The sequence below is a fragment of the Taurulus bubalis genome (assembly GCF_910589615.1).
Source record: "Taurulus bubalis genome assembly, chromosome: 7".
In the NCBI taxonomy this organism is placed as follows: domain Eukaryota; kingdom Metazoa; phylum Chordata; class Actinopteri; order Perciformes; family Cottidae; genus Taurulus; species Taurulus bubalis.
The window spans coordinates 28,651,704-28,670,647 of record NC_136595.1 but is presented as its reverse complement, the minus strand read 5'-3'; the positions used below and the strand labels follow the sequence as shown (position 1 = coordinate 28,670,647).

Sequence of the window (18,944 nt, the reverse complement as noted above, 5' to 3'; positions counted from 1 at the left end):
TTTAAACCAGGCTTAAGGCTTTAAACCAGAGTTAAGGCTTTAAACCAGGCTTAAGGCTTTAAAGCAGGTTTAAGGCTTTAAACCAGGCTTGAGGCTTTAAACCAGAGTTAAGGCTTTAAACCAGAGTTAAGGCTTTAAACCAGAGTTAAGGCTTTAAACCAGGCTTAAGGCTTTAAAGCAGGTTTAAGGCTTTAAACCAGGCTTAAGGCTTTAAACCAGAGTTAAGGCTTTAAACCAGGCTTAAGGCTTTAAACCAGAGTTAAGGCTTTAAACCAGGCTTAAGGCTTTAAAGCAGGTTTAAGGCTTTAAACCAGGCTTGAGGCTTTAAACCAGAGTTAAGGCTTTAAACCAGAGTTAAGGCTTTAAACCAGAGTTAAGGCTTTAAACCAGGCTTAAGGCTTTAAACCAGAGTTAAGGCTTTAAACCAGAGTTAAGGCTTTAAACCAGGCTTAAGGCTTTAAACCAGAGTTAAGGCTTTAAACCAGGCTTAAGGCTTTAAACCAGAGTTAAGGCTTTAAACCAGGCTTAAGGCTTTAAACCAGAGTTAAGGCTTTAAACCAGAGTTAAGGCTTTAAACCAGGCTTAAGGCTTTAAACCAGAGTTAAGGCTTTAAACCAGGCTTAAGGCTTTAAACCAGAGTTAAGGCTTTAAACCAGAGTTAAGGCTTTAAACCAGGCTTAAGGCTTTAAACCAGACTGAAGGCGTTAAACCAGACTTAAGTCTTTACACCAGGTTTAAGTCTTTACACCAGGGGGGCATCCTTCAGACCTGGCTAAACAAAGTCAAGCAAATGTCCTCATCTCCATCTTAAATGAGCGAGATGATTGACATCAGGCTGTCTGGGTTTCTTCACGGCTGATCCGCTGAAACGTCTCGTTCATTCTAGAAGACGTCAGTCATCTGATAAATGCGCCGCTCCTCTTCAGAAGGATAATAATGGAGCACTGACACCACCATGTTCTAACAGTACAATGGACAATAAACTCAGAGGAACCTCTTTTTATTTCTCTGCTGAGAAGCAGGAGATGATCATGAAGGCATATGAGGAAGTCAGTACCGTAGTCATTCACAGCAAACGCGTTGCGAATATTCCAACGTTTTTGCAACATTGTTGCCGTGAACGCAACTTTAACTCCGCCCCCTCTGAGAGACATAAGCGTCTAAATATATCAGACAAGTTAAATGCAGTGCTGAGAAAATGTATCGGCTAATTTGAAGTGCTTCATCACCCAAATCAATCAGATTATATTTACGAATACATATATACTTATGAGGATATATGTACTGTATGCACGTATGAATCATGTACTATATATGTGTATATGAGTGTGAATATGTGTATGGACGGATCAGTATGTATGTATTATTCATAATCAGAAATTCAATCAATTGAAGCAGTGAAAATAAATTGTGTGTGATTCTCTGTATTCTCATCACGATCACCTTAATCATGTTCTACAATAATGATATGCATGGTGTACTAATAACACTGTCATATAGTTATGATGCTTTAACACATCCATAAGTTTCTTAAGAGCTAAATAACCTTAAGAACAGCGGCATGCAGCGGCTGACAGTCTGTGTCTGAGACGATCAGCTGCGTCTGTGGTGATCAATGTCCGCGGCTCGAGAAGCTCTCTAAATAAATTATTTCTTGCCGGCAGAATCTATATCGCCGCGTACAGGAAGTCATGAGGATGTAAAGGATGGATCCTGGAGATCTGGAAGAACTCTCTCCCTATAAAACTAATATAATAATATCGCTCCTTCATCAATGAGGAAGAAGCTGCCTTTTTGTCCGTGGGAGTGTCCATCTTATCCAGTGAAGTTCAGTCAGCCTGCCCGGGAGCAGGTTTACATTTTTGGATGTGTTGCTATGGTGATTAATCTAAGCTTGCTTCGAGAAACCGAGAAAGCCTGACCTACGTCATCTTATCCTGACAATTAGCCGCTAACTCAGGAACCAGGTACAAGGAACAGGGCCCTGACTTAAGTCTTTACACCAGGCTTAAGGCTTAAACCAGGCCTAAGTCTCACCGCGTTCTTGTAGAAGAAGAACAGGATCATGTTGGCCAGTCTGGAGTAGCTCCAGTGTCCGTGGACCAGCAGCAACTTCTTGAGGTAACGGAACCTCGGGAGAGCAAAGTCACTGGCCATCACCGCCTAGAGGAGAGGAGAGGAGAGGAGGAGGAGAGGAGAGGAGGAGGTGAGGAGAGGAGAGGAGGAGAGGAGGTCAGGAGGTGAGGAGAGGAGGAGGTGAGGAGAGGAGGAGATGAAGAGAGGAGGTGAGGAGAGGAGAGGAGGAGGGGAGGAGAGACCAGAGGAGGTGAGGAGAGGAGGTGAGGAGGTGAGGGGGAGATGAGGAGATGAGGAGGTAAGGAGAGGAGATGAGGAGAGGAGGAGATGAGGAGAGGAGGTGAGGAGGTGAGGGGGAGATGAGGAGAGACCAGAGGAGGTGAGGAGAGAAGGAGAGGAGGAGAAGGAGGCGACAGCGTCAGAGGAAAGGAGGTGAGGAGGCTCTCTCCTCACCTCCTCCTCCTGTGTCTTCTTACCTGCATGCCCTCCTGTCCAGAGATACCGACGCCCACATCTGCTACCTGGATCATGCTAACGTCGTTAGCTCCATCACCTGAAGAAGAGACATGAACACATGAGACCTGGTTCTCTGTTCCTCTGGTTCTCCTCTCTCCTCCCTCTCTCTCCTCCTTCCCTCCTTCCCTCCCTCTCCTCCCTCCTTCTCCTCTTCTTCACAGAGTGTTTATTGCTCACATATAAATAACATAAAAACGTTATGCTGGCAAAAAATGAATCCTCCAGAGAACAAAGAACCTTTAGAAGTCAGAGCGTCCTGGACTCAGCTCCATTGTCCTGGACCCAGCATCACCTAGAGGCTAAACAGGTGTGAGGGCGACTCACCGATGGCCAAGGTCATGACCTTCAGCTTGCTGCGCACCAGCTGGACCACCATGCTCTTCTGCAGCGGCGTGGACCGGCAGCAGAGAACCGAGCGGCAGCTCCGGGCCACCGCCAGGAACCGGTCCTCCAGACCCGGGTCCAGGGCGTAGGCCAGCGTGCGGCCGTCGATCACCAGGCCCAGCCGGTGCACCGCGAAGGCCGCGGGGTGGGGGGGCGGCGGGGGGCGGGCCTCAAAGGGGCCGAAGCCAGGGGGGCGGGGCTTCTGGTCCGGGGAACTGCAGAGGAACTTAGTCTGGATGTAGTGGAGACTCTCCTCCAGCAGCAGAGCACACGCCTCCTGGTGGCCAGAGAGAGAATGCAGCGTTAACAGATGAAGATAGACTTCTATACAACCAGAGGAGTCGCCCCCCTGGTGGTCAGGAGAGAGAATGCAGCGTCAACACATGAAGATAGACTTCTATACAACCAGAGGAGTCGCCCCCTGGTGGTCAGGAGAGAGAATGCAGCGTCAACACATGAAGATAGACTTCTATACAACCAGAGGAGTCGCCCCCTGGTGGTCAGGAGAGAGAATGCAGCGTCAACACATGAAGATAGACTTCTATACAACCAGAGGAGTCGCCCCCTGGTGGTCCGGAGAGAGAATGCAGCTTTAACACATAAAACGCTCACCTGAGAGTCAGCGTTCAGGGTCAGGATCTCCTCCCCCGGGTCCAGCAGCTTGCAGGCGTACGCCACGTTGACGGCCGTCTCCTGTTTGTCTCCGGTCAGAACCCAGATCCTCAGGCCGGCCCGCCGCAGAGACGCGATGGTTTCAGGGACGCCGTCCTGCAGCCGGTCCTCGATGCCCGTTGCTCCTGTGGGGACATGAAGGTGACGCACCATATAAGCACATAATAATCATCATGTCATCACAGCTAGAGGGTGGTGTGGATGAGGTGTGTGCACGAGGCCTTAAAGGGACAGTACTGATGTTCTGAACGCGCTGTCCCTTTAAGTAAACCAGCAGCTACCCAGAAGCTGCAGGTCGGTCTCGAGTCGCAGCGCCGAGTCGAAGAGCAGCTCCTCTCGTGTCTGGATGGAAGACTCCGCCTCCAGGTGGCGCTGCAGCCAGCAGGAGTACTGCTCTTTACTCAGGACCTGAGACATGAACACATGAACACGCTCATGAACACACACACATGGACACACACACATGAAGACATGAACACACACGTGAACACACACACACACACACACACACACACATGAACACACACGTGAACACACACACATGGACACACACGTGAACACACACATGAACACACACACACATGGACACACACATGAACACACACACATGAACACACACACACATGGACACATGAACACACACACACATGGACACATGAACACACACGTGAACACACACACGTGAACACACACATGAACACACACACATGAACACACACACATGAACACACACACGGACACACACACATGAAAACACACACGGACACACACACATGAACACACACACATGAACACACACACACGAACACATGAACACACACGTGAACACACACACATGAACACATGAACACACACACATGAACACACACACATGAACACATGAACACACACACATGAACACATGAACACACACACATGAACACATGAACACACAAACACATGAACACATGAACACACAAACACATGAACACATGAACACACACACATGAACACATGAACACACACATGAACACACACATGAACACACACACACATGGACACACACATGAACACACACACACATGACACATGAACACACACATGAACACACACACACATGGACACATGAACACACACGTGAACACACACACACGTGAACACACACACGTGAACACACACATGAACACACACACATGAACACACACACATGAACACACACACGGACACACACACATGAACACACACACATGAACACACACACGGACACACACACATGAACACACACACATGAACACACACACACGAACACATGAACACACACATGAACACACACACACATGAACACATGAACACACACACATGAACACACACACATGAACACATGAACACACACACACGAACACATGAACACACACACATGAACACATGAACACACACACATGAACACATGAACATACACACATGAACACATGAACACACACACATGAACACACACACATGAACACATGAACACACACACACACACACACATGAACACACACACATGAACACATGAACACACACACATGAACACACACACATGAACACATGAACACACACACATGAACACATGAACACACACACATGAACACACACACATGAACACATGAACACACACACACATGAACACATGAACACACACACATGAACACATGAACACACACACATGAACACATGAACATACACACATGAACACATGAACACACACACATGAACACACACACATGAACACATGAACACACACACACACACACACATGAACACACACACATGAACACATGAACACACACACATGAACACATGAACACACACACACATGAACACATGAACACACACACATGAACACACACACACGTGAACACACGAACACACACACATGAACACACACACATGAACACATGAACATACACACATGAACACACACACATGAACACACACACATGAACACATGAACACACACACATGAACACATGAACACACACACATGAACACATGAACACACACACATGAACACACACACATGAACATATGAACACACACACATGAACACACACACATGAACACATGAACACACACACATGAACATATGAACACACACACATGAACACATGAACACACACACATGAACACACACACATGAACACATGAACACACACACACACACACACATGAACACACACACATGAACACATGAACACACACACATGAACACATGAACACACACACATGAACACATGAACACACACACATGAACACATGAACACACACACATGAACACACACACATGAACATATGAACACACACACATGAACACACACACATGAACACATGAACACACACACACACACACACACATGAACACACACACATGAACATATGAACACACACACATGAACACATGAACACACACACACACACACACACACACACACACACAGCCTTGGCAGCGCTCCAGGCTGCCGCTCTGCAGCCTCGTACCTTGGAGGCGATGCACAGGGTGCGCAGCCCGTCTGCAGCGTATTGGTTCAGGAAGCTCTGAGTCCGGATCAGAACCTTCTTCTGGCGCCGCCCTCTGGAGCTTCCTGTGAGGAAGAGGAGGAGGAGGAGGAAGATGGGTTTAGTGATGCCAGACTTCAAGAGTTCATCCAGGAGACACATGGAGGCCATCTGTGTTCACTCACTTGTTCACTCACTCACTCACTCACTCACTCTCTCACACACCTGTTTTAAGAGACATGAAAACAGAGGAACCAGGACCAGGTCTGAATGGATCCTTTATGGAGGTCTGGGTCAGGAGGAGAGAGGAGGAGAGAGGAGAAGAGAGGAGAAGAGAGGAGAGAGGAGAAGAGAGGAGAGAGGGGAGAGGAGAAGAGAGGAGAAGAGAGGAGAAGAGAGGAGAGAGGAGAAGAGACGAGAAGAGAGGAGAGAGGAGAGAGGAGGAGAGAGGAGGAGAGAGGAGAGAGGAGGAGAGGAGAAGAGAGGGGAGAGGAGAAGAGAGGAGAAGAGAGGGGAGAGGAGGAGAGAGGAGAGAGGAGGAGAGAGGAGGAGAGAGGAGAGAGGAGAAGAGAGGGGAGAGGAGAAGAGAGGAGAGAGGAGGAGAGAGGAGGAGAGAGGAGAGAGGAGGAGAGAGGAGGAGAGAGGAGAGAGGAGAAGAGAGGAGAGAGGAGAAGAGAGGAGAAGAGAGGAGAGAGGAGGAGAGAGGAGGAGAGAGGAGAAGAGAGGAGAGAGGAGAAGAGGAGAGGAGAGAGGAGAGAGGATCTTCTTCATATATATAAATAACAAATGAAGCCTCATTTATTTTGTATTATTGGACACTAACCCACTTTAAACATGTTAAATATGTATTAGTTTTGCTTCTTGACTGATGTCATAATAACGGAGTCATTCTGCTCTAGAGGCGTGTTCTAGTTCTCCTCTAGTCCTGAGGTCTGTGTAAAGGTCGTGACCTCTAGAGCTCATAGTTAACTTTAAGGCGAGGCCCCGTAGAGGTGCTTTCATAACTCCTCATGTCAATGCAGCAGTGTTGAGCTGCAGCCGGACAGGCGGCAGGTGCTGAGTGGCTCTTTGTGCCTGGAATACTAAGAGAAGGGCCCACTGCTCCATGACGCTGAGACCCGGAGCAGTGGAGCAAGGTTCAAGACCCAATGAAGACCACAGCGTCTAAAAATACCACTTCTTCCTGAACACGTCACCGAGACATGACATCATGTCAAGATCACTGCTGTGCACCTCCTGTAGAGAAGTCTATGCTTCATGTATTAGAGCTGCATTCTCTCTCCTGACCACCAGGGGGCGACTCCTCTGGTTGTATAGAAGTCTATGCTTCATGTGTTAGAGCTGCATTCTCTCTCCTGACCACCAGGGGGAGACTCCTCTGGTTGTATAGAAGTCTATGCTTCATGTGTTAGAGCTGCATTCTCTCTCCTGACCACCAGGGGGCGACTCCTCTGGTGTATAGAAGTCTATGCTTCATGTGTTAGAGCTGCATTCTCTCTCCTGACCACCAGGGGGAGACTCCTCTGGTTGTATAGAAGTCTATGCTTCATGTGTAAAAGCTGCATTCTCTCTCCTGACCACTCCTCTGTTGTATAGAAGTCAAACTGACCATAAAGCAGGGGATGCTTTAGGCCGGGGCTACACATGATGGTGAGCTTCCTACCTGTGTCGGGGGGCTTGATGAGGTCCATGATGACGGAGTCCGCTCCCTTAGTGTACACCGTGATCTGGTCCGTCAGAGGGTGCCGGACCACCACTGACATGCGTTTCCTGGTGGCGTCGAAGCCCAGCGTGTGCAGCAGCTCGAAGCCCAGCTGCCCCAGGTGCGGCAGCTCCACGGTCACCCGGTCCGGCAGGCGCCCGACGAGCGAGCACTTGTAGGCCCTGGCGGCGTAGACCAGCGCGGCCTCGTCGGGCGACTCGGCCTCGTAGCGCAGCTCGCCGCCCTCCGGGCCGCGCGGCGTGCCGTCGTAAGGGGGCGGAGCCACGCCGGGCGCCGCCCGCTCCTCCCGCAGCTTGGCGAGCGTGCTCTCGGCCGACGGGGAGGACGGCAGGCTGGAGCCGGCCCGGGTGGAGGAGCGGCTGGTGGCCAGGCTGGAGGAGCTGCTGCTGTTGGAGCCGGAGGTCAGCCGGCTCGGGGTGAAGCGCTTGATGAAGTCCTCGATTGTCTTCACCGGAGACTTCGGCTCCATCCTCGTCCGGACCTGCAGGAGGAGAGGACGAGACGCAACGTTCAGGCTTCACAGATTAATTAGTGCTTTTTAATCAAAATATATAATTTACTGTTAACTCTGGCGACTAAAGTGTTAGTGTTGGTGAACCTCCGCTGGTTCTCCATTAGCGTTGCTGCAAACGTTGCTAGCTCTACAGTTGGTTCTCTGTTAGCGGTGCTGCTAACGTTACTAGCTCTCCTCCTGTTGGTCTAAACACTGATCGGTTGTTTACAAAGTCACATAATCAGAGATCAGAGAAACATCCATGATGTCCTGATCACATGATCTACTGGATGTTGGAGGGTATTGGACAGGGGGTACCTTGTGCCGCGGCTGGTTGGGGGAGGACACCACCACCGTGTTGCAGACGGTGAGAGCGATGAAGAAGTCCATGATGTCGGCGAGGTCAGAGGGCAGTTGGGAGACGGGCTGGCCGTGGAACCGCATGAAGTCCATCTGACCGCCGCACTCGTTGACTTTGTCCAGCAGCTGAGGGTCAGGGGTCACGTCCTTCTCCTGCAGGACAGAGGTCAGAGGACATGAGGACAGAGGACACAGGATAGAGGACAGAAGACGGGTTATCAAGAGGCCGGCGTGCTGACCATGGGGCTGCTGAAGGCCGTGTGCTTGGACAGGATGCTGGCCCGCTTGGCCTCGGCCCGGCTGCCGGTCCGGCGGTGCGACTTGGTGCTGAGGGAGCGCAGCACCACGCGGGCACTCTGCTGGCTGCAGGCGCTGTCCCGTCTGGGGAGGGTGCCGCCGCGGGACGGGACCTCCTCCTCTTCAGAGTCCATCTCCTGGTACATCGCCAGCCTCAGAGCTGGAACACGCACACAATTGTAAAATCCTCAGACGTGTAAAATGTGTTTTTATTAGTGAACTCTGCTTTAGTGTGTGCCTGTCTGCCTGCGTTAGGGTAGTGCCTGCATGTGCGTGCCCCCCTCACCATTGGCATCATGGGAATACTCCACTCCCGCCACGGTGCAGCGGCGGAACACCATCTTGTTCTCCGTGAGCGTGCCCGTCTTGTCGGAGAACACGTACTGCGTCTGGCCGAGGTCCTCCGTGATGTTCAGCGCTCGGCACTGAAGGCGAGAGTCCGACTCCTCGTCGTACAGATCCTGGTCCTGGTGGATGAAGAACACCTGGCACACCTTCACGATCTCAATGGACACAAACAGGGAGATGGGGATCAGCACCTGGGGGGAAGAGGAGGAGAAGGAGCTCATCAGTTCTTCGTCTTCAGGATTAGGAGTTTCTCAACAGAAATAATACCATGAATACGTCTCCACACTTCCTGCTTGCTCCTCCAGGTTCAGCCTGGCGGTGAAGGCTCCTACCTGGAAGACGATGATCAGGGTGAGGAAGAGGTACACGGCCGACACGACGGGCGACAGGTCCGTCCCCTCCGGACTCAGGATGTCGAACACGGGTCTCTGGTCCCCGTACTGGAACATCCACAGACCATGACCTGCAACGGCAACCAGGTCAACTCAGAGAGATGGGGGAGAGGGGGGAGAGGGGGGAGAGAGAGAGAGAGAGAGAGAGAGTCGCTCGCCCGCTACTCACCCACGGCGCTGAACAGGCACATGCTCAGCAGGATGATGACGCACCAGAACACGTCCACGTTCATCTGGCGCTCCAGCTTGCTGCGCTTGTAGCGCGGCCCGTTGTTGTTCAGCATGGCTTTGGTCTCGTGACCTGCGGGGACACGCGGGGTCAGAGGTCAGGGGTCACGGGGTGGGGGGGCATTCTGTGTGGGGGCGGGGCTCACCTGCGTAGATGACGATGCCCACCGCCTCCTCCGTGTTGCGCACCGTGCAGCCTCTCAGCAGCAGGTTGTCTTTGCAGAGAGCGTCTCTGCTGCCGCTGCGATGGAGGCTGACGAGGTCAGAGAGAAATACTTAGAGATCCATGATACTGATTATTGATCGTTGACGGTCCATATTAACAGATGTTTGATGACAGCAGCTGGTCTACACAGACGAAGACATTTTGTTGTTTTTGCCATCGTCTCAAATATATTAAACCAGTGGTCCCCAACCACCGGGCCGTGGACTTCTGGTAATTTATAGTGTTTTTTGGTTAATATCCCACTGTTAGAGAGACGGCTTCCTCTCCTGTAAAGGTGGTGAGCAGCTGGTCTGCTTCTGAGCAAAGGCTCGCTGTGACGACCAATCAGAGAGCGGGTCAGCCCAAAGGTCTTCTCAGAGGAGACTCACCTGGTGTCCAGGTGTGAGCGGCTGAGATACACAAGCCTGAATGCTTCAACATGTTGGGAAACGCTCTCATTTTCACATATGCAGCCGGAGCCAGAAGCTGTTAGCTTAGCTTAGCATAGAGACTGGAAACGGAGGGAAACCGCTAGCCGAGGCCTCTGCCTCCAGGAACCGCAGTGGTCGCAGATGTTTCTGCAGACGCACCTGGTGGAGATGTGATCAATAACTAGAGGAGCAACGGATCTGATCAGCACCAAAGAAACCAGGGAGCAGATAGAACTAAGAGCTTCATGTTCAGCATGTTGAGCCACCAATACCAACAGATATCAACCGATACCAACCGATACCAACAGATACCAACAGATATCAACCGATACCGACAGATACCAACAGATATCAACCGATACCAACAAAGACAGACAGATGACAAATACCAACCGATACCGACAGATACCAACAAAGACCGACAGATACCAACCAATACCAACAGATACCAACCAATACCAACAGATACCAACCAATACCAACAGATACCAATAGATACCGACAGATACCAACCAATACCAACAGATACCAATAGATACCGACAGATACCAACCAATACCGACAGATACCAACCAATACCAACAGATACCAACAGATACCAACAGATACCAACAAAGACCGACAGATACCAACCAATACCAACAGATACCAACAGATACCAACAGATACCGACAGATACCGACAGATACCAACCAATACCAACAGATACCAACCAATACCAACCAATACCAACAAAGACCGACAGATACCAACCAATACCAACAGATACCGACAGATACCGACAGATACCGACAGATACCGACAGATACCAACCGATACCAACAGATACCAACCAATACCAACCAATACCAACATATACCAACCAATACCGACAGATACCAACCAATACCGACAGATACCAACCAATACCAACAGATACCAACAGATACCGACAGATACCGACAGATACCAACCAATACCAACAGATATCGACAGATACCAACCAATACCAACAGATATCGACAGATACCAACCAATACCAACAGATATCGACAGATACCAACCAATACCAACAGATACCAACCAATACCAACAGATATCGACAGATACCAACCAATACCAACAGATACCAACCAATACCAACATATACCAACAGATACCAACCAATACCAACAGATATCGACAGATACCAACCAATACCAACAGATATCGACAGATACCAACCAATACCAACAGATACCAACCAATACCAACAGATATCGACAGATACCAACCAATATAACAGATACCAACCAATACCAACCAATACCAACAGATACCAACCAATACCAACCGATACCAACAAAGACCGACAGATACCGACAGATACCAACCAATACCAACAGATACCAACCAATACCAACAGATACCAACCAATACCAACCAATACCAACCAATACCAACCAATACCAACAGATACCAACAGATACCAACCAATACCAACCAATACCAACAGATACCAACCAATACCAATAGATACCAACAGCATATCCCATAAAGCACCTCTCCAGCATCTTCATTACCAATACCTTTCACTGAAGGCTGGTTAATGTGGCCGACACACAGAGGTCACTGGCTCATACTGGTTCGAGGGTACGACAGGACGTTCTGGATCAAGACCCTGCTGTCTCTTCTCTGTCAGCGTGGACAAACTGTCAGAAGTCATAATCAGAAAGTCGTAGACAAAACCGCAGTTTCACGTTATTTCTGTTCGGGAGCGACACGGTGTTGATTTACGGTGAGACCTTTAAGGTGAGCGCAGGACGCTGATTTAAAGAGACAGTACTCACATGTAGCCTCGGAACCGGTTCAGGTCGTTGTTGGGCTTCTCACATTCAATGATGCCGGTAAACTTCAACGGGTCGAACTCACAGTCCTGCAGACAGAAACCACCAGATTATTACTGAGAGGAAATGTGTTTTAAAGGCACCGAGCCCCTGGTGCCCCCTGTGGACTAAAGTGGTAGTGTCTCTGAGCACCAGGGCCCGACTGGTCTCTGCTGGATCTGGGTCTGTCCACTGGTGCTGGAGTCTGAGCTGAAGGAGGTTCTGGTGACCCTGCATGATGTCATCAGAATCCAACCGGTGGCTCTGATGAGCTTTTAGAAGAACTCTATAGAACCAGACCATCTTCTCTCTGGTGGTCTGGTTACTGATAGAGGTCTAGAGAGGACCAGGACTAGACTGAGGTCTATAGAGGACCAGGACTAGACTGAAGTCTATAGAGGACCAGGACTACACTGAGGTCTAGAGGACCAGGACTACACTGAGGTCTATAGAGGACCAGGACTAGACTAAGGTCTATAGAGGACCAGGACTACACTGAGGTCTAGAGGACCAGGACTACACTGAGGTCTATAGAGGACCAGGACTAGACTGAGGTCTATAGAGGACCAGGACTACACTGAGGTCTATAGAGGACCAGGACTAGACTGAGGTCTATAGAGGACCTGGACTAGACTGAGGTATAGAGGACCAGGACTACACTGAGGTCTAGAGGACCAGGACTACACTGAGGTCTATAGAGGACCAGGACTAGACTGAGGTCTATAGAGGACCTGGACTAGACTGAGGTCTATAGAGGACCTGGACTAGGTCTATAGAGGACCAGGACTCACCAGGTCGAAGAAGCTGCGGACCACCTGCCTCTGCTTGAGGTTGGTCTCTCCGTCCAGCGTGGCGGTCTCGATGTGGGCCAGGCGGTCCGGGTCGCTGGAGCTCAGCAGCAGGACGTCGGCAGGGAGGATCTCGTTGCAGCGCAGCCGGATGAAGTCCCCCACCCGGACCTCCTTCCAGAACCGCTCCACGTAGCGCCGCTCCGCCCTGCAGAACCACCAGAGGCCCATCAGAACCACGTTCTCTCTTAAACACGTTTACATCACAGCTGGAAGCCGCACAGGTCGTCAGAATAGTCAGATTGTCATCTTTCCGACGGTCCATGAATGCATCATGTGTGACGAACGCTTATGCCAGAAAAATCAACCAAAAAGAACCTAAACTGCGATTTTATATTAAAACATTGTATTATTCCTTCATTTAAAACCTCTCCTAATAATCTGTTTACTTTAACCAGATTGTGTATAAAACATAAAATGATATATATATATATATATATATATATATATATATATATATATATATTACACAGAAAACCCAGAGAGAAAACCAAGCGCCCTAAAAACTCCTCTGAAGTTGTTGAAAAGTTGTTTTATTAACTTCTGCTCCATAAACAGAAATGTCAGGTCGACCTCCATAAAAATGTCCGGGAGAGAAAATATTATAACTCAAGAATCCTCACAACAACTTCTTCTTCCTCCTCAATATGTCAGAATACCAAAAGATAAGAAAAGACATATTTTAGCAGGAACACAACGGAACAAACTAATCTTTCTCTCCTCTGTCCACGTCATCAATCAATCAATCAGTCAGTCAGTCAATCAATCAGTCAGTCAATCAGTCAATCAATCAGTCAGTCAATCAATCAGTCAGTCAATCAGTCAATCAATCAGTCAATCAATCAATCAGTCAATCAGTCGTCCTGTAAACAATGTTTCTGAACAATATTCGATTCCTGGTAGAAAATGAGCCAAATAATGTCAGGAAGAGAGAGAAAAACACTCATAATGTTATAGTTCATAATGTTACAGTTCATAATGTTATAGTTCATAATGTTATTAGTTCATAATGTTACAGTTCATAATGTTATAGTTCATAATGTTATTAGTTCATAATGTTATTAGTTCATAATGTTACAGTTCATAATGTTATAGTTCATAATGTTACAGTTCATAATGTTATAGTTCAAAATGTTATTAGTTCATAATGTTACAGTTCATAATGTTATAGTTCATAATGTTATAGTTCATAATGTTATAGTTCATAATGTTATTAGTTCATAATGTTATAGTTCATAATGTTATAGTTCATAATGTTATAGTTCATAATGTTACAGTTCATAATGTTATAGTTCAAAATGTTATTAGTTCATAATGTTACAGTTCATAATGTTATAGTTCATAATGTTATAGTTCATAATGTTATAGTTCATAATGTTACAGTTCATAATGTTATAGTTCAAAATGTTATTAGTTCATAATGTTACAGTTCATAATGTTATAGTTCATAATGTTATAGTTCATAATGTTATAGTTCATAATGTTATAGTTCATAATGTTATAGTTCATAATGTTATTAGTTCATAATGTTATAGTTCATAATGTTATAGTTCATAATGTTATAGTTCATAATGTTATAGTTCATAATGTTACAGTTCATAATGTTATAGTTCAAAATGTTATTAGTTCATAATGTTACAGTTCATAATGTTATAGTTCATAATGTTATAGTTCATAATGTTATAGTTCATAATGTTATAGTTCATAATGTTATAGTTCATAATGTTATTAGTTCATAATGTTACAGTTCATAATGTTATAGTTCATAATGTTATTAGTTCATAATGTTACAGTTCATAATGTTATAGTTCATAATGTTATAGTTCATAATGTTGCTAACACGTGTTATACATGCGTGACCGTAACCAGCGCGTGTTCTGTTATCTTTGACTTCACGCTATTAAAATACATAATCCACTGAAACCAGAACGTACAACATGTCTGAGGAGAACTCTTCCTCCTCTGAGGAGAACTCTTCCTCCTCTGAGGAGAACTCTTCCTCTTCTAGAGGAGGAAGAGTTCTCCTCTAGAGGAGGAAGAAGAGAGAGGAGGAAGAGTTCTCCTCTAGAGGAGGAAGAGTTCTCCTCTGAGGAGAACTCTTCCTCCTCTGAGGAGAACTCTTCCTCTTCTAGAGGAGAACTCTTCCTCCTCTAGAGGAGAACTCTTCCTCTTCTAGAGGAGAACTCTTCCTCCTCTAGAGGAGAACTCTTCCTCCTCTAGAGGAGAACTCTTCCTCTTCTAGAGGAGAACTCTTCCTCCTCTAGAGGAGAACTCTTCCTCCTCTAGAGGAGAACTCTTCCTCTTCTAGAGGAGAACTCTTCCTCCTCTAGAGGAGAACTCTTCCTCTTCTAGAGGAGAACTCTTCCTCCTCTAGAGGAGAACTCTTCCTCTTCTAGAGGAGAACTCTTCCTCCTCTAGAGGAGACCTCTTCCTCCTCAGAGGAGAACTCTTCCTCCTCTAGAGGAGAACTCTTCCTCCTCTAGAGGAGAACTCTTCCTCTTCTAGAGGAGAACTCTTCCTCTTCTAGAGGAGAACTCTTCCTCCTCTAGAGGAGAACTCTTCCTCCTCTAGAGGAGAACTCTTCCTCTTCTAGAGGAGAACTCTTCCTCCTCTAGAGGAGACCTCTTCCTCCTCAGAGGAGAACTCTTCCTCCTCTAGAGGAGAACTCTTCCTCCTCAGAGGAGAACTCTTCCTCCTCAGAGGAGAACTCTTCCTCCTCTAGAGGAGAACTCTTCCTCCTCTAGAGGAGAACTCTTCCTCCTCAGAGGAGAACTCTTCCTCCTCAGAGGAGAACTCTTCCTCCTCTCTCTTCTTCCTCCTCTAGAGGAGAACTCTTCCTCCTCAGAGGAGAACTCTTCCTCCTCAGAGGAGAACTCTTCCTCCTGGAGGTGAAAGGCTGCGAGAACAAGGCTCTGAGGAGGAGGTTCTCTGGTTCTCTGGTGTTTCTCAGTGAAAGGCAGGAGGAGGACGGTCTGATGGAGGATTCTCCTGCAGCTCTCAGAGTCCTTCAAGTCTCTGTGCAGGGCTTCAACACAACTAAGAACAAGAACTAATCAATTATCCAGTTACGGAAGAATGCATCATCTTAAAGGGACAGTACCGGTGTTTGTGCTGAGAGACGTTAGTGTTTTAAAGAGTTAGTTCAGGTTCACTAAAGCCTCAACAAGTCAGACTCCCTGCAGGTGAAGCAGCTCAGAGTTAAGTGGAGGAGTCTGGAGTGAAGACACACAGAACATCACCTTCTGCTTCTGCTGCAGGAGAACCCTGAAGAAGAAGAAGAAGAAGAAGAAGCTCTGACAACACTTTGAACTGTTGTGTCCGACTGACAGGAAACAGCTGATGAAGAGCAAGCTATTTACATTCCGGCTAACTTAACTTCTGGTTTTATTAAACTACATCCAGGAGGAGAGCTGAGACATAACCAGTGTCACCAGACTGTAGAGATGAAGATGAAGACTCATATAATTACAACCTCTTCCTCTTCCTCAGGACCAGAAAGACCAAGGTTTTGTTTTTGCATAATTCGGCCGCAGCGGATGAAAAATGTAATTATGTCCAACAGAACAACGTCAAGACTCACTTTACGGGTCTGGAGCCTCCAAAACACTGAGCCTTTTGATGACCATGAACGCAGCGCTGTGGACCACAGTGCTGCTTTCATGAGCCACACACACACACACACACACACACACACACACACACACACACACTTAAAGTGAAGCCAATCATCTGGTTGTATAGAAGTCTATGCTTCATGTGCTAAAGCTGCATTCTCTCTCCTGACCACCAGGGGGCGACTCCTCTGGTTGTATAGAAGTCTATATAAATGACTCTACTTCTCTTGATTTATTCCCTCAGTAAACATTGTAAACATGGTGTCAAGTCTTCTTCAATACAGGACCCCTCACCTGGCCCTCTGACCCCTCACCTGGCCCTCTGACCCCTCACCTGGCCCTCTGACCCCTCACCTGGCCCTCTGACCCTCACCTGGCCCTCTGACCCCTAGACCCCCCGGGCTCCGCCCCTCACCTGCTGTACACCAGGCAGTCCATGTGGTTGATCTCGGTGTCGGCGCGGTGCCTCCGGTAGTCCTCCCACAGGTCCTTGAGGGCCGTGACGGACAGGATGAAGAGCAGCGGCGCCAGCGCGAGCTCGGGCCGGAAGGCGCCGACCAGCGGCACGAAGTTCAGCAGCGCCACGAACACGAAGTAGGCGGTGGCGAGGCGGTGGAACTGCTCGAACAGGTTCTTGGGCAGGAAGGACAGCAGCGTGTACTTGGTGGTCTTGATCCGGTTGTTGGCGTGGTGCCGGTTCGGGTTCTGGTTCTGCTCGTGCCCGCTGTTGGCGTGCACGGTCCGGGTCTCCTTGGGCTTCTTCTTCTTCTTCCTGCTGCCGCGCGGCCGCTTCCCAGCTTTGTCCGGCGCGGCCGCGGGGTTCTCGCTGTCGCGCGCCATTGCGACGCGCGCCGTCTCCAGAGGCTCCCCAAGACCCGCACCCCGGTCCGGTCCGGTCCGGTCCTGGTCCTGTCTCACGTTCCACACGCAGAGGCCCGCTAAGTTATCATTCTGCTACGACTCGTCCTCCATGTTGTCTTCTGGAGGAAAACTTTCCTTCCGTCTGTCTCTGAGCGCCGACCCCGCTGGCCCCTCCTCGATCCCGGGCCGGAGGAGGGTCTAGAGCCGGAGGAGGGTCCCGGACTGGAGGAGGGTCCCGGACTGGAGGAGGGTCCCGGGCCGGAGGAGGGTCCCGGACTGGAGGAGGGTCTAGAGCCGGAGGAGGGTCCCGGGCCGGAGGAGGTCCAGGCGCGTCTCCGGTGCCACGCGGTGGTTTCGGACGCGCGCTCACAGGAAGACAAACATCAACCAGTCAACAGAATTTTTCATTAAAGAAAAGTTACAAAATGTTTTATTAATCAAATGAAAATGTTTGATAGTTTTAGTTCATCTGCAGCTGACAAACATAAAATAATTTATTATAATAATTATTCTTATTATTATTCTTATTAACTCAACAGCTTTTATTGAATGAATGATGTAATGTCTGTATATTAATATGAGCTCATCTCTGATTGAGTATCTCTCATGTAGAACTTCAGTATTTAAATACTTCTACAGTAGTATATATATATATATATATATATATATATATATATATATATATTTTTATATATATATATATATATATACTTCTACAGTAGTATTTAAATACTTCTACAGTTGTTTATAAATACTTCTACAGTAGTATATATATATATATATATATATATATATATATATATATATATAGTATTTAAATACATCTACAGTTGTTTATAAATACTTCTACAGTAGGATATATATATATATATACTTCTACAGTAGTATTTATATATTTCTACAGTAGTATTTAAATACTTCTACAGTAGTATATATATACTTAAACAGTAGTATTTAGATATTTCTACAGTAGTATTTAAATACTTCTACAGTAGTATATATATACTTAAACAGTAGTATTTAGATATTTCTACAGTAGTATTTAAATACTTCGACAGTAGTATATATATATATATACTTAAACAGTAGTATTTACATACTTCTACAGTAGTATTTAAATACTTCTACAGTGGTATTT

At 47.6% G+C, this 18,944-nt stretch overlaps 1 protein-coding gene across 1 annotated transcript in view; it reads right to left on the bottom strand.

Moving 5' to 3' along the window:
• atp10a (ATPase phospholipid transporting 10A) overlaps positions 1-18,944 on the bottom strand; it is a gene marked incomplete at both ends in the record, with an annotated part of 31,568 nt that overhangs the window by 6,580 nt on the left and 6,044 nt on the right. The window contains 17 exons of the mRNA XM_079220880.1: positions 2,038-2,163; positions 2,553-2,629; positions 2,917-3,253; positions 3,589-3,773; positions 3,930-4,056; positions 6,145-6,248; positions 7,826-8,366; positions 8,697-8,891; positions 8,978-9,195; positions 9,322-9,574; positions 9,716-9,846; positions 9,945-10,076; positions 10,150-10,256; positions 12,448-12,533; positions 13,275-13,479; positions 17,361-17,854; positions 17,967-18,171. Of these exons, the coding sequence (XP_079077006.1) occupies positions 2,038-2,163; positions 2,553-2,629; positions 2,917-3,253; positions 3,589-3,773; positions 3,930-4,056; positions 6,145-6,248; positions 7,826-8,366; positions 8,697-8,891; positions 8,978-9,195; positions 9,322-9,574; positions 9,716-9,846; positions 9,945-10,076; positions 10,150-10,256; positions 12,448-12,533; positions 13,275-13,479; positions 17,361-17,854; positions 17,967-18,171 (3,523 nt within the window). The remainder of the gene's footprint in view (positions 1-2,037; positions 2,164-2,552; positions 2,630-2,916; positions 3,254-3,588; positions 3,774-3,929; positions 4,057-6,144; positions 6,249-7,825; positions 8,367-8,696; positions 8,892-8,977; positions 9,196-9,321; positions 9,575-9,715; positions 9,847-9,944; positions 10,077-10,149; positions 10,257-12,447; positions 12,534-13,274; positions 13,480-17,360; positions 17,855-17,966; positions 18,172-18,944) is intronic.